Source organism: Carassius gibelio, chromosome B12 (assembly GCF_023724105.1).
Source record: "Carassius gibelio isolate Cgi1373 ecotype wild population from Czech Republic chromosome B12, carGib1.2-hapl.c, whole genome shotgun sequence".
Classification (NCBI taxonomy): Eukaryota; Metazoa; Chordata; class Actinopteri; order Cypriniformes; family Cyprinidae; genus Carassius; species Carassius gibelio.
In genome coordinates, this window is record NC_068407.1 from 9601262 (window position 1) to 9616419 (window position 15158).

At 36.4% G+C, this 15158-nt stretch overlaps 1 protein-coding gene and 1 long non-coding RNA gene across 2 annotated transcripts in view; one reads left to right on the forward strand and one right to left on the reverse strand.

The window, feature by feature from the left end:
• LOC127968950 (src kinase-associated phosphoprotein 1) overlaps window positions 1–8139 on the reverse strand; it is a 29589-nt gene extending 21450 nt beyond the window's left edge. Inside the window, exons 1-4 of the mRNA XM_052570460.1 lie at window positions 7462–8139; window positions 6642–6747; window positions 5934–5959; window positions 5595–5711 (exon numbers count right to left, since the gene is read on the reverse strand). Coding sequence (XP_052426420.1) covers window positions 5595–5711; window positions 5934–5959; window positions 6642–6747; window positions 7462–7501 — 289 coding nt within the window. The 5' untranslated portion in view covers window positions 7502–8139. The remainder of the gene's footprint in view (window positions 1–5594; window positions 5712–5933; window positions 5960–6641; window positions 6748–7461) is intronic.
• LOC127968952 (uncharacterized) lies at window positions 7983–14906 on the forward strand. The gene is made up of 2 exons (XR_008156176.1): window positions 7983–8115; window positions 13307–14906. It is a non-coding gene; the product is annotated as an uncharacterized LOC127968952 (long non-coding RNA).
• The last annotated feature ends 252 nt before the right edge of the window (window positions 14907–15158 follow it).

Here is a 15158-nt window from a genome sequence, read left to right on the forward strand (position 1 = left end):
ATCGTGGTTTTTCAATTCAGTCACCAGGAACGTTTCGACCTATATGCAAAAATAAGACATCACAAAATAAAATTATAATTTAGTATAAGCTACCATAAAACGGATTAAACAATGTATTTATAAATAGCTGCATATAGCCTTTGTACCCAAATTAAGATATAAATTATAGCCTAAATATTACACATTGGAATTGAGAGTTTATGTCTTCAGAATAATTATTTTTAATGCTACAATATCCATCAGGGGCGTTGTTAACTGCATTCCTTTCTACACCCTAACTTTTATTCTGTTAAACAACTTTCGTTTCCAATAATAATAATAATAATAATAATAATAATAAGCTAATGATAAAACATTTAGCTCACTTTACCTTTGCGAGTCTTAGCATATATATATATATATATATATATATATATATATATATTATTTTTTGTTGTTGTTGTTTGTTTGTTTTTTTACATGATTTCTGGATTATCTTATTTTTGAGAAATTCGTTTAGAGTTTAATAAGATAGGCCCGTAGGCTATACATAAATCAGAACAATATTCAATAACCAAAACGAACAATTCACATTCGAAATACTTTCTAAATACCTTTAAGGTAATTTGCCTGTCTTTGTGGAGCACGCGCAGAATAGGTCTACAGTGCAGAATCGCCGCGCGTGTCCTTGAGTAAATAAATAGAAAGTTCAAAGGCTTCAGCCGTTAAATGGTAGAACTACAAGAGCCAACAGTTACACATCTGTAATCTTAATCCAGCCATATGTGAGCTATGTCCTCTTTATAAAAACAAAACTTGTGCTTTATTTTAAATAATTTATTATATACACAACACAAATCTGGAGACAATTTTCCATCTTATGCTACTCTATGAAATTTAGGAGAGCAGGATAAGTTAACTTGAAGTGTTTTTATTGGCTCAAGGTGCTTATGGACTGCAGCCAGGCATTGTTGTAACAAAAAATCACTTCACGGAAAATCCTCATCTTGTGATAACATCAAGAGGATTTTTTTCTGTTGTACATTTAAGTATGTCATATCATGGCCCTGCCAGTCATCATGAAAATTATTCGGTTCAGTGGTTACCAATGGTTGTGTTTTATCACACACACTGCAGTAATGTGCATTACCAAGCCAGAAATCTCCCAAACTTAAATATAGTCTCTCACTCGTGAAGCTCCTTACTCAAATTCAGAACCATGTGGGGGAAAACTCTTTTATGATTATTATGTTTCAACACTCAATTTAAAACATATGGTAAATTAGGCAATTAGCATAATATTTTCAGTTTTTTGACAGATAAATGATACCTACACACAGGCTGACAAATCATAATGGAGAAAGACATTTCATGGAAAAACAGTTCATCTGGTCAGTTTAAAGATGCGAAAACATTCCAAATGCTGCTGCAGAACAGACCTCAAAGAGTCAGAAACGTCAAATGGATTATGTCAGCAAACACAAAGACAAAAGAAATCTGTGAATGTTCATTTCTAGCATAAAACACTGCACAAATGCCCTTGCAAACCACAAGCATTTGTAAATATTAAGAATGCAATAGACCGGTTACGGAGAGCAAATCTGCATTTAGCTAAAACTAAAAAAGACACATAGAAGACATTTGAACAGCACTCCCTCCCTGTGGGTGTACAGGCGAACACACCTACACACGCTTTCATTTGTTTCCCAATGAAAGCATCAGGCCACCTGGGCCTTGCATCGAAACTTCATCAATCTCTAGAAATGGAATCCAGTGGAGAGAAAAATCAAATTCTCATTTGCAAGATGGGTAAGGGGGAGAGGAGAGAGAGAGAGAGAGAGAGAGAGAGTGCTGTAGGTACCTGGGAAGGCTAACCTCTAGCTGAACCCACAGCATTGAATCGTTTCGCCATTTGTCTGCGATACTGACAGGCTGCAAAGAAGATTAGACACTCAAGGTTGTGACTTCCTATTCTGCTTATTTCATCCCTTGCAAATCATGGAAGACTTCCTCTCCTCACCCACAGTAACTTTTACTAGACCGAGACATATTATATCGAACACAGAAGCAATATTTTCCTAACCAATGAAAGAAAATGCATGATGAATATAGTGATGCACGCTCTGTTGACTCATCATTGCACAATGAATAGGCCGACTGACAATGATACGACATTAACAGTTGAAAATCTCTTCCGAACGATCACTATACTGGGCTGGAGGAAAAGTGAGAACGTGTTTGGGCGAAACAGTGAAATTACAAATGAGCGAGAGACGGAGCGAGAGCAAATATCAGCATTTTCTGCAGCATCGTAGCCTTCTGAGAGTGAAGTGAACTTTTGAACCCGTATTGCAGCAGCAGCAGCGATGCACTGAGGATGCTCGGGTCTAATATGTGTCTATTTCAATTAATTAATGCGAAGGGAAACAGAGGGTGGGAAAACGACAGCGCAGAGGAAAGATGGTGTCATCTTTGCCGAAGTCATTTAACGTGCCCTATGAAGCCTGCCAATGCCTCATACTTTACTCTTTCACAAAACGGCAGCAGAATATTAATCACGATTGGAGGAAATTAATGGATTATTACTAGAATGGATGGACGCTCTTGGAAAAAAAATAAAAAATAAAAGTGATTCAAATCTAGTCCCAGCCAGTGAAACTTTATTTGAACTGTGCTGTTGCTATGGCAGCTGAGGTCAATAATGTAGACTCCGTTGCCCTAGACAGAGTTCAGACAGGTCACGAATTGACCAGAACAAGACCCAGGGGTCAAAAGTTTACTGTAGGGAGGAAGAAACACTCAAATTGTGAGCACTCACAGTAATGTGTGGAGTTAAGAGGCATGGATGAATACCAGCTGACTACGACTCAAACACAGAGGTCATGTAAGGTGTTTATGATCACATGACTTCACCTCCACATGCCATTGCATTAGGATAAATATGACAATCCAAGACTGCAGGACAGAGCTCTGACGAAAATCCTTGACAGTAATTGTGATGATGACGAAAATGAGATTTGCTCACTTTAGTTTGCGAAGGGTCACTTAATTGCCAAGCTAAAATGTATTTTTCATTGATGCAAGCTCTTTTTGGACTCTCCAGAGATTCATTACAACAATCAATTTCACAACCATTCATTTAGAGGCTCTAAGATCTTGAGAAAAAAATTGAATTTACATCTTGATTATCTAATTTGCGATAAAGAAACAACTTCACTCTGAATCCTTGGCCTTTCTGATTGGCTTCTCTAGCTTTGCCTGTAAAGCTGTGGTGGGGTAAGATAACAGGAACGAGAGGGGCTTTTGTTTCTGGACATAAATCAAGTCAGTGCACACAAAGAGCCCAGAGCATGTGCAGCCTTTGATAGGACATGCATTGATATTAGCCTCTTAAACACACAAACTCCTGTCAGACTGACAAACCATACACCTTTTCGGCTCTAGCCTATTTGTTATTACTGAAATGATTGGTGGATTGGTGTCTTGTGTGCAATATATATATATATATATATATATATATATATATATATATATATATATATATATATATATATATATTAGCAGAGATTGCAAGCAAATATCTGCTACTCAAACCATTCAGAGCGATAAGAATGTTTCTTTTTTCTACAACTTTTGCGTTTCCTAAACTTGACCTGGCAAAATATCCACCCCACTGTGTGGCTCCTCCTGCCCTGGGCTTCCCATCCTCGGCTGCAGGGCTGCTGTCATCCAGACGAGGCTGCAGGCACGGTGGGGTCAACCGTGCGGTCTGCGGGTGAAACTCAGTTCACATTACCATACAGACAGGGGCCCTGACAATAGAGCGCCCATCTGTTCCTGTCAGCTATAACAAATCTAGTGTCAAACCTCCCTCTGGAGACAGGGAGGCAGCGCTGGCTAAATGAAATAACACTGACTCCTCCCATCGACGAGTCAACTGCAGCCCCATCCTCCAGTCAGGTTAGAGCACAAGCAGACACAGTCAATTTCCCTTCCTCACACAGGCGAGCATGTGACATCACAGAGCGAGTAACGGTGCAAGAATTGAATGCCTTAACTATATTTACCCTCCGCTACAATAGGGTAAATTTGAAAATATCAGCATGCAGGGACACCGGCTCATTCATATCACATATGCATTTTATTTTCATTCACTCGAGCTAAGCAAAAAAGGGCTCTCAGCATGGAGCGTCCTTATTGATTAAAAGCCAAATGAGAAAAACTAAATCTGAAATGCTGAAAAAGATGCACATTTGAATCTTAATCTTCATGATTATATTCCTCTCTCTGATTTCATATGCACCAAAATGCTTTCCCGCTCAAATTTCAAATGTCCTCTCATTGGGTTTGATGTGAGATCCCCAACTGGTGAACTAAACATGAACCCTGAACTGCACTTGCCCTTGCTGGTCATTATCTTTATTGAAAGAGCGACATGATGTGAATTTTCTTCGAGTTACTCCTCTTTGACTTATATCCAGGCACAGAAGCGAATCAAAGGAGCACATCCAGGTTTGACCCCTTTTGTTGCTAAATCACAAACAACATATAAAATAAATGGGACGATGGAGTATTCATTTTTACCAGGGTGGTGAGAAGTTTCATGTCAGTGAACAAGAAGGCGTATTCAAGATAAAAACAATAATTTATGGTTTTCACAAACAGCAATTGTGTAGCCTGACCTTTTTTCTGTTCTATCTGGAAAACTGTTAAGAGAATAAAAATAGTTATATGAAGCAAAAATCTATTCATACAAAGAAAGAGAGAAAGATTCTGATTTCGCTTTGCCTTTTATTGGATTACAGTATCATCTCTGAACAGGTCACTAGAGATCAATGCTATTGACTTGAATGTCCCTCACTTGTTTTCTTTTCACTTATTTCTGCAAAGCTGCAGGCTTTTGATCCCCCGAGAAAATTGTCAGTTGTATGATGAGTGATAAAGAAGAGAAAATGGATAAAACGCCCCTCAGGTACAGGGTTGAGTTTCAAGACCAGCTGGTTACAGAGGAACCAGGGATGATCCGTCACAGATCATGGCCCGAAGCAACATCAAACTGCCCACGTTAGTAAAAAAAACACACAAAACACAGATTTTGACAGGCTATTTTCAGTCTGAGTCTGCAGTACATCCCGTTTTTCTCTCTTTAAACTTTGAATTACATACCAGTTTGCGTTTTCCAAATTGTAATAGGCTATACAAGTGTAAATATACTTGGTGTCAGAAGGTCAAGAAAGCTCACATTTTGGCACCATTGTTAAACACAGTCAAACATGCCACATCTTAACCCCAAAAACCTCAGGACACATGGCCAAACATCCTGCTTGCCTGCCACTAGAGGGAGAGCTTCATCTCTTGGAGGGTAAAGACCACCCTCCCATTCTTCCTCCACACACTCCTCAATGCCAGCAGTGGAGTTGTGGGAATCCACTAGAGGGTGATCTGTTACCAGACACCTCCACTGGGGTATTTCATCACTACCAGTGAAACCCCCACAACAAGAAATGTATTAAAGATGCTTTAGACAAGTTTCCTGTCTCTACTTATCACCGCTTACATGCATTAGACATTCGAGAAAAACACACTCATCTGCACAAAGAGTGGCTTGGACTCACGTTCAGAAGCACCTTCCTCCTGGTAGTCAGAGGCCACGGACATATCATCTGAGGGGGCAGAGCGTCCCAAACTGGAGCTGCGGTTGTCATCTGAACTGTCCTCAAGATTGGATTCAGCTAGTAGAAAAAAAAATTTAAATCAAGAACGTCATACAAGTAGAAACTTTGTTGTGAGTTAATTCGACAGACATTCATAAAATGAAAATGCTGTGGGAGGAAAGTCGAATCATTTGTGAAACCGACTTGTTTTCTATAGGGCCATTGTTCCAGGAAAGACAGATTCTGAACGGAAATCTTGCTTAGCAAATAATTCGAATCATGAAACGGCTGTTCACTTACGTCTGTGGGGGAATTCTTGCGGGTGTCTGCAAAAGAGAGGGTTTAAAAATGATTTTAGAGAAGAACATTTTGTAAAGGATAAAATAACCTTCTAAACAAATGGACTCAAAATTTTTATAAACAGGGTTATTGTATAAGGCTTATAATCAGAAATAACTAGGTTCATAAAATGGTTTGTATTGTTCCACTATCTTTCTTTAACTAGATAAACATTTCAGATCTGCAATGAGAGCCGTACGACAAATTCTTAAAGAATCGAAGAGGCGTTAGATTGATAGCAGGCTGAGTATCTGTGTAAACACATGCATCTGTAAAGCAGTGCATTGCAGCGTTTGCAAATGATGCATTGACAGCTAAGTATTCATGTAAGCCAGTGCTGAAGAAGAAAAAGTATGCTTATTCTCCTTGCAAACACCTTGTTTCAGCACAGCAAACCGCAAAGCCACTGCAGCCGGTATGCGCAGTAATTGTACTCTTTGCTTTTGAAAAGCCAACAATAGAAGAACCTTGCCATTTGCTTCCTGTCTGTTTAACTGTTGTGTTTCATTTGTAGCTCAGTTGGAAGCACAGATTCTCAAGCTGAAAATAATTTGCTTCTATAAATTTACTTTTTATGTGGCTTTCAATGTGCAGCACAAACAAGGAGGAGCGAGTATGTGTCAGCTCTAATAGCTATGCATGAATAAAACATATTGTGATATCCCTCACCTCTTTTGGATGACATGAAAATTTCGTAGGAGAATTTCCCTGGCCTCTCGAGCAGGATCACTGAGATTCTCATCCTGGAGTATGTCAAAAACAAACAGCTCACAGTCTGAAAAAAAAAACATATAGAAAACAACCTCAGTAAACTATGCTACTTTAGTCTGTTTGTAAGATACAAAGTAAACAAAAATTAACAGTAAAATGTAAAAACTTTTACTATGTATTTTAATATGTGGAAAGAGAAAAATCTGACCAATAACTCACTGCTACTCAATAGAGCATAGCATGTATGTTTTGAAATATGCAAAGCACTGTTCTATTCATGCAAATGCAATAGAAGCCAGGATGTTCAGATGACAATAGTCATCCTGTCTGTGTCAGAACAGATAACATCTCATTCATGTGTAACATTTTATACAAAATGTTTTACTCTAATGCAAACCTGGCAAAGCAGAATAATTAAAAGAGAAAATAAAACTAACTAAATCAATAATCTGTAATCAAGGTTTAAGAGCATAACCCACGGTGTGTTTATGATGAACTGGAAAAACAACTCTAAGCCAATTATTTTGAATATATATATATATATATATATATATATATATATATATATATATATATATATATATATATATATATATATATATATATAATTTCATTAAAAATAATTTAGCATGTAATTGTATCAATAAAGTTAAGTGTTTAAAGTTACCTTCAAAAGTTACCTAAAAACTAACAATACAAAATAAGTAGCCTAAATAGCCTATTTCATGCATATTGAAAGAGCACACAATTGAATTAATAGTGAAACAATGGAGAATACCTTTTAACAGTTGTCTGAAGTCATCAACAACCGTCCCCATCTCTTACTCTCTGAGTAAGACTCCAACAGAAATAAAGGCTAAGAAAATATGCTGATGTCAACGATTGAAGGTCAAACTAATTCTAAATGAATTTGGTGGTCGCTTGAAATCACACAGCATGAATTCACAGAATGAAATAAAAAGGAATTGAAAGAGATATCCACACACACGCACGCACACGAATCGGTTGGCGGAGAGAAGATGAAGAGGAAGTGCAAAGCACATTGTTGTGAAAATGAAACGTGTCTAAAGAGATGTAAGCGAACTAGGCTACTTTGTGACACAGTGATGTAAATTAATAACATAATATTACTGCTGAATGTGCCAATGACACCATATTATAATTTTTAAACCATCCACACGGTTAAAATACAGCTGAGTAGCCTACACCGTTTTCAATTAGCTGAATCGCTGTTTTCTTTTGTAACGATTTAACAGCGACAGGCCGAGATCAAAACCGCTGCACCTCGTTTTTTGATCTGTTTGCCCTAACCGCTTTCTCATATCATGACCATCGATCATGACTACACCATCAGCGGTCTAATGTGCAATTAGTGGCCATGTCCTCTCCACGTTGAAAGACTAAAAGTGTTTATAGAAGGTAAAGGCCTATGGTAAGTTTGTTTAATGGTCGTTGCGTGCGGATTGGTGCGTCTATTGAAATTTATATATTAGCATTTTATGCTAATCTTTACGACTTCACTTCCATTTTTACAATGGACAAACCCATCCTAACACTACTGCAGCCCCAGGGCGACCGGTAGTGTTTATATTTGAGCAACATTAAAGTACTTTAGAAATCTACCTACTAACGTTACTCGACCTGTCTGTAGTGAGCTATCAAAGAGTGCTGTTGTAACTAATCTATCTCGCTACCGAGGTGCAACATGACACTGAGAAAAACATTTAGGGGAGAGTGGAGTGAGGTGAGCAATTTTTATATTTATGTGATAAGGGAAAATGAGGCAGGAGTACAGTTAAGTGTCTAAAGTAATTTCAGGATGTTTCCTATCATTTTAAATTATCAGAATGTAGCCTATGAAAAAGGGTTCTAAAATATTGCATCTTAAAAAAAAGTGTTCCCGTGGCTTAATTTGCCCCAGGTCAGATGCACCATCTGGGTGTAAACTGACCATCTGATTGAATCTATTAATTCTAAAGAGAATTAACCTCTTCTAAAAACTATTTTAATAATCATTCTTCGTTTAACAAACAGTCATAGCCTATTTCTTTTCCTAATGCTTACTTAAACAACATAAAACCAATCAAATGTTAAAATGTCAATCTTTAATTGTTCGCATTTTTGAAACAATGTGTTGAACACCAAAATTGTAACATTCCCAAAAACAAATTAAACAGAGTTTCTTAAGTAAAATTAAATAAAAATTCAATAAGAATGAAAAAAATAAATATCGCTAGTGTTGTCAAACATTAATTGCGATTAATAACATCCAAAATAAAACTTTTTAGTTTTCGTAATATATATGTGTGTACTGTGTATATTTATTATATAAATACACCCACATGCATACGTGTGTATTTATATATGCATAATCTACACAGTATACACATGTATTATCTAAACAAAAACTTTTATTTTGAATGTGATGTTTGACAGCACTTAGAATCACTGAAACTAAGCTATTTAGTCAAAAGATTCTTGGCATGGTAGCTTTTCTGCAATGTTGAACAGGCCGTTAGGGACTACAGGTGGAAAGATATATCTGATTATATGAATAAATAAACTAGAAACAATATGTATATATATGATAAACTTAACCACTTGCATAATATCATATTAAAATGCCAGTTTATATGTTAGAGGTTTAATATAACTTCAGTGCCTTATGGTGGGTTAAGTTAAAATGCTTGCTCAATTTACCCCACAGCATTTGGCTCACTCTGCTCCATCTTTTTTCTGAGGGGGGTGAGGGGCTAGCTAGTTTACTAATGCAGGCTTATATTGTGCTAAATGTTTTGCATGGTTTTATGTGTTACTAAATCACCTATATGCATCATAAATATTTTTAATCCTTGTTAAATTTGCCTTGAAAATGCTTAAAAATCGTACTAGAAGAAGCCAAAAACATTTCACCAGTAAGTGCCTTTCACTCCTCCCACATGTTTCTCCTTTTCACAGTCTGGCAGAAATTATGGGTGGTTCCAAAATACATGGTCACAAGTCAGTAAAAGTGTAGAGTTGCCAAGATATAGAGGGTGTGTCAACTTAACCCACTCTCCCCTACATTTGAAATTTTGCATGATTTTATTGCGATGATCAGATTTACCCAGGTAGCTCATTTTTATAGGCAAAACTGTTGATTGTAAACTATATATTGTCTTGTAACACACTGCTTTCTGCCCTACACTCCAGTTGAATGACTCTTGTTCATGCAGTGCAGTTTCTCTGATTCATATGCATCATATCACAAAGCTTTTGCTTACCTTTCACAAATGTTAACAAAATTCTGAATCAGCAGTTTAATGCTAAAAGTGCACTTAATGCATGTGAAAAACAAAGGACTGCATTACATAGGGGCGGCACAATCTGTCTTCACATTAAAGTTATTACATTAATAACTGAATTTAATCAGAGCATGGACAATTTATTTTAATTAAGCTTAGGGTACACTCTAAAAACTGCTGGGTTGAAAACAACGAGTTGGGTTATTATGTTTAACCCAGCATGTTGGGTTCCGTTTTTATAGTTTAAAATTACTACATTGCTAGGCTAAAATGAACCCAAATCGAGCTAGGCATTAAACCTATGAATCGTGTTCATTTTAAAATCACTTTTACACACAAAGAATAAATATCAAAAGGTAAATAGTTATTAAAAACAAGAGAAAACAGTCAAAAAGTAACATGCACGTAAGAAGAAATGATGAAAAGTATGGCACTTATTGACACTTACAGAGTTTATAAATAAAGCATTGAACATTTGTTCAAACTAACTTTTAAGATCAAATTTGAATTTTTTGGCATATTTAATATATTGTATAAAAATATACAAAAACACTATTATACAATGATTGTACAATTAGTTAAGTTCTTTACAAACTATTCCAACCCAATCTCACGGCAATTCACACATATTTTACGAGGTGGCTAATTCGTTTCATCATTTTTATGAATTTGTACGAATTACCTACACCTAACCCCGCCCCTAAACCTAACCGACACTGGGGTTTAGATAAATCTTATAAAATCGTACAAGTGAGGTCATACAAATTTGTATGGATCAGCCACCAAAATAAGTATGAATTGGTCGTGAGATAGCGTTGACAATTCTGGCATGACAGTACACAAATAAACCACAACATTAACACTGATGTTATAACATTTAACAGATGCATGTGTGTGTGAAAGAATTTGAGCATGTGTATGAATGACAGAGTGTAAACTCCATTTCTACTAAACAACACAGAACAAGCATTTAACATTTTGTTTTTACAAATTATACACTTACAGTTTGTTTCATATCCATGAATACAGATCATGCATCACTGTCAATTTTCAGCACATGTGACATCTACATCATCCAGGGCAGCGTCCTCCTTTAAAACCACTGCTGCATCAGTTTAGGGGAAATTATATTCTGTTCTTTGACCAGCATTCATCCCAGTCACCACCTGTTCTTCATCAGTGGCCTACAAAGATCATTTGAAAAAAGAAAACATTTTATTAAACTTTATCCATTTTCAGATAGAGGTGTATTCACATCAGTAAGGATAGTTAAACAGTCCGTTTTATAATTTTGTGTGGTTGTTTAAAAAAAAATTTGTGTGAACTGTTCCTTTAAGAGGGAAGACCAAGACTGATGACTCTCCAAACAGACAACTCCAAAGTTGGTTTGAATTCTGCAATGAAAAACACAGGCATCAATTGTTTTCATGAAATATGAGCACGTAATCACACGGTTGTTGCATCAAAATGTGAAGTAAACAGGCAGGAGACAGCAGAAACATTTATTTTCTAAAAATAAATCTCGAAAGAATGATGCCCTCCTATGTCTCTGGTTTTCAACATCTACAAAAACAAACATTCTTTAACTCTTAGTAAAAAAAAAAAAATGATAACATGGAATTATGAAGTTTACTTGCCTTAAACCCGCTTTCCCTCTCTTCTGAAGATGAGAAAATCACCTCCTCCTCACAAAAGCAGGCTTCTGTTTTGTGTCTTTAACTCCTGGCGCGGGCATGAAGACACAAGCTCAACCAGTCTGAAATATTATATGCAGAACATTACTTTTAACAATTAACTGCTTGTCTTTATTACATAACACCATATCTTTTAGGATACTACATTCAGTTTAACCGCGAAAAATAAGATAACAAATTAACATGAAAATTTGTTAATAACTGTCTATTAAAGCCTCAAAAAGTGCAATTATTATAAAATCTTATGTAAATATGGCATAGGACATTCACGGACGTTATACAGTAAAAGACCTCAGTTTCCGAGGTGAAAACCGCGTCAGTGTATTTTTCAATATAATCTCTTTTTATTTCCGCCTTCCATTAAACCTCAAAATACTCCCGGACACAAACAATGAATGATAACTTTACATTTTTAATCTTCACTTAAAATAAAGTTTTTTCACTCGCTTCTTTCATGCTGAGAAAATGGCGGCTTCTCGCACTGGGGTCTTCCGATGTTAATGAGACGTGCATGCCCTCTTTCACGTCAGCATTTCCAACCCAGATAAAGTTCCCAACCCCATTAGACCAATTTTCAACCCAATGTCTTTCCCAGCGGTCTCAACCCAGCATTTGGGGTGAAAAAAAAATAACCCAGCATTTTTTAGAGTGTAGGCTATTATATTTAGGGTAATATATATATATATATATATATATATATATATATATATATATATATATATATATATATATATATATATATATATATATATATATATATATATATATATATATATATATATATAAAGAATTATAAAACGAAGAAAAGTATTTTTTTTACAGGATAATTAAAAATAGTAACTTTTTAAGAAGGCCTCTTTAACAAGGGGGCTTTTGACCCAAATATAAACTTTTTTTTTTTTTGTCTAAAAATATATATGATAATTTGAGGAATTCTCATTAGCTAAACAATTGTGCAATCAAAAAATGATTACATGTTAGATCTAATTTAATCAAAATCATCATTGCACGTGATGACTTTATGGTTCATTTTGCAGTTTATAGCGACTTGTTTAGGAAAATACTATGGTGCATTTTCGTGCTATTTAATGTATTGTGAGAAAAAAAATCGAATTAATCTTTTACCCTAGAGACATTTACACACACAGTAAAATAAGCTTTGCCTTGAAGATCAAATGTAATAGCCTATTTTTTTTTCTTTAAATGATGATTGCCTATGCAAAAGTTGCTCATTTCCAGGGCATTGCCATGTGGTTGCTGTGGCATTGCTGGATGGTTGCTTTCTGGTCATTTGAAAAGAGCACACTATAAGCTCACTGAAACGGAGTCTCTATAATATCAAACGATATTCTAGTCGAGTCGATCCTTCAGTATAAGACTCTTTTTCCCGCCTTCTATCTTCCGTCCAACAATTTGGAAAAGTAAAGTTTTACTAACAAATACAAACAAGCCCCACAATTTTTGGTATGATTTTTGCCAGTGGCACACACAGGAGAGTTGTGTATTTAATACTTTGGAGTTTGTTCAAAGCAAAATACGCTGTACAATGTCAGTGATTATATATAAAAATAAAACATTGTGGAAGATTTGCTTCAATGTGGATCTAAATATTAGAGCACATATTCAGTATTTTGTGATTTTACAGGTACAGGGTGGAGGGAGATCATGAAAGGAAAACATCTGAATGGAATATGGGGAACAGAATTCCAAGGAGAGGACATGACTGAATGACCTCTGCGTCACTGTCCCTGCAGCTATGGCCCCGTTGTGAAGGTAGATAGAGGAATGAGCGTGGCCCTTCACTCCAGCATGAGCACTGCCTCCTGCCTGCTGGGCACAGCCATATGAAAGGATCTTGCCTTTGTAATCCGCCCGGGATTACACCTCCCAACAATGCACAGCTGAAAGAGCGACAAAGACCCAGTATCAAACACAGGCCTGGGCTGATGAGAGGAACCTGCTATGATCTCCTACCACCAACACTGCCATCAGCGCCTCTCATCTCCCCAAGAGAGCTCTTTTAGCATTCGCCTACTCCTTTCTTCTGTCCCCTTATCTGGGAACACAGGCTTTTTTATCTCTGCATTCCTTTTCATTTGCGTTTCACTTGGGGGAGGGGCAGATCTCTGTCATCTGAGTGTCCCCCCTTCAACCGCCCCGACCTGACAGAAATCACACTCCAACATGGTCACACACCCCTCGAGAGACCAGGGGTCAATATGAAGGCAATGGAACAGTTTCAGAGTTTGTCGTCTTTCCCATTATGAGATTCAATTACTATCAATCGGCTTATAATGCGTTTCCTGTTAAATGGTATGAAAACATTTCGGCCTGTGCCAAGCCTTGGGCTCATTTCTGTCGCTGGTTTGACCCTTTGAACTCAGTTCTGCTCCTCGCTGCTAATTAACCTCCCCACACATGCATATGACACTTCAGGCACTTACAGGCAGCACTTTAGAAGATGTTTGTGTGGGTGTTTAAGGACCCGTGTGGTAAATATTTCCAAAGTAGATGGGGCGGGGGGGAGTATGATAGTTTGTCAAAAGGATTTCCAAGGTATCAGTGAATGTCAAAACCCACAGATCAATCATGGTGAACTTAGAGGAATGGTTTTCACTACATCTATTTAGTAGAATAAATTCAGTTCTCTCATACGCGAATGGCTAAATTGTATAGGAAATTTAAAAACAGCAAGTTATAAAATGAAAATATTTCAGATAACTTCATGCTCGTATGCTTAAAGGGATAGTTCACCCAAAAGTGTCATCCTCCTGTTGTTCTAAATCTGTATGCATTTTTTTATTGTAATTCAAGAAGATATTTTGAAAAAATAAATAAATAAATGCAGGGTTGTTTTTTCCAAACATTAAAAATCCGATGCTGTTCTGGACCCAATTTACTTTTATTGTATGGTCAAAAACAGTTAAAACTTTTCTTTTTTTTCAAGTTTGGAACAACATGATTATGAGTAAATATTAACAGAATTTTCATTTTTTACATAAACTATCCCTTTTAAACATCATGAAGCCACAAATAATTGTTTTTCAAATTGTTTAACCATTTTAGCATGTTTTATGTAAATGCTTGTTAATATAAAGGTTTCTATGATACTGATTTGTAGAAAGAAAAAATATTAATTAAAAAAATAATATCATGGTAATTTTATTATGAAATCTGATACTTCTTTGGTTTTGATGCTTCAGTGTGTCATGCTGTAACTCATATCCTGCTGGCTGGAATATAAAGCCTTTGGGATTCAGAAGGGGGTGGTTGGTTGTATCAGTATCCACTAATATTTAAACTTTACCACCTTCTAAAAGAGAGCAGGGAGGCAGTCCATGAGATCAACGATCTGTCACTGATAAAATGAACTGTCAGCTTTCATTTGTCTCCCTCTGGCGCGCACTACTCGCCTCTCTAAATCATATGAGTGACAGAGCACCGGTTACACTTTGCCAAGCTTTAAGATCCCTACAAACAAAACCACATGCAGGAAA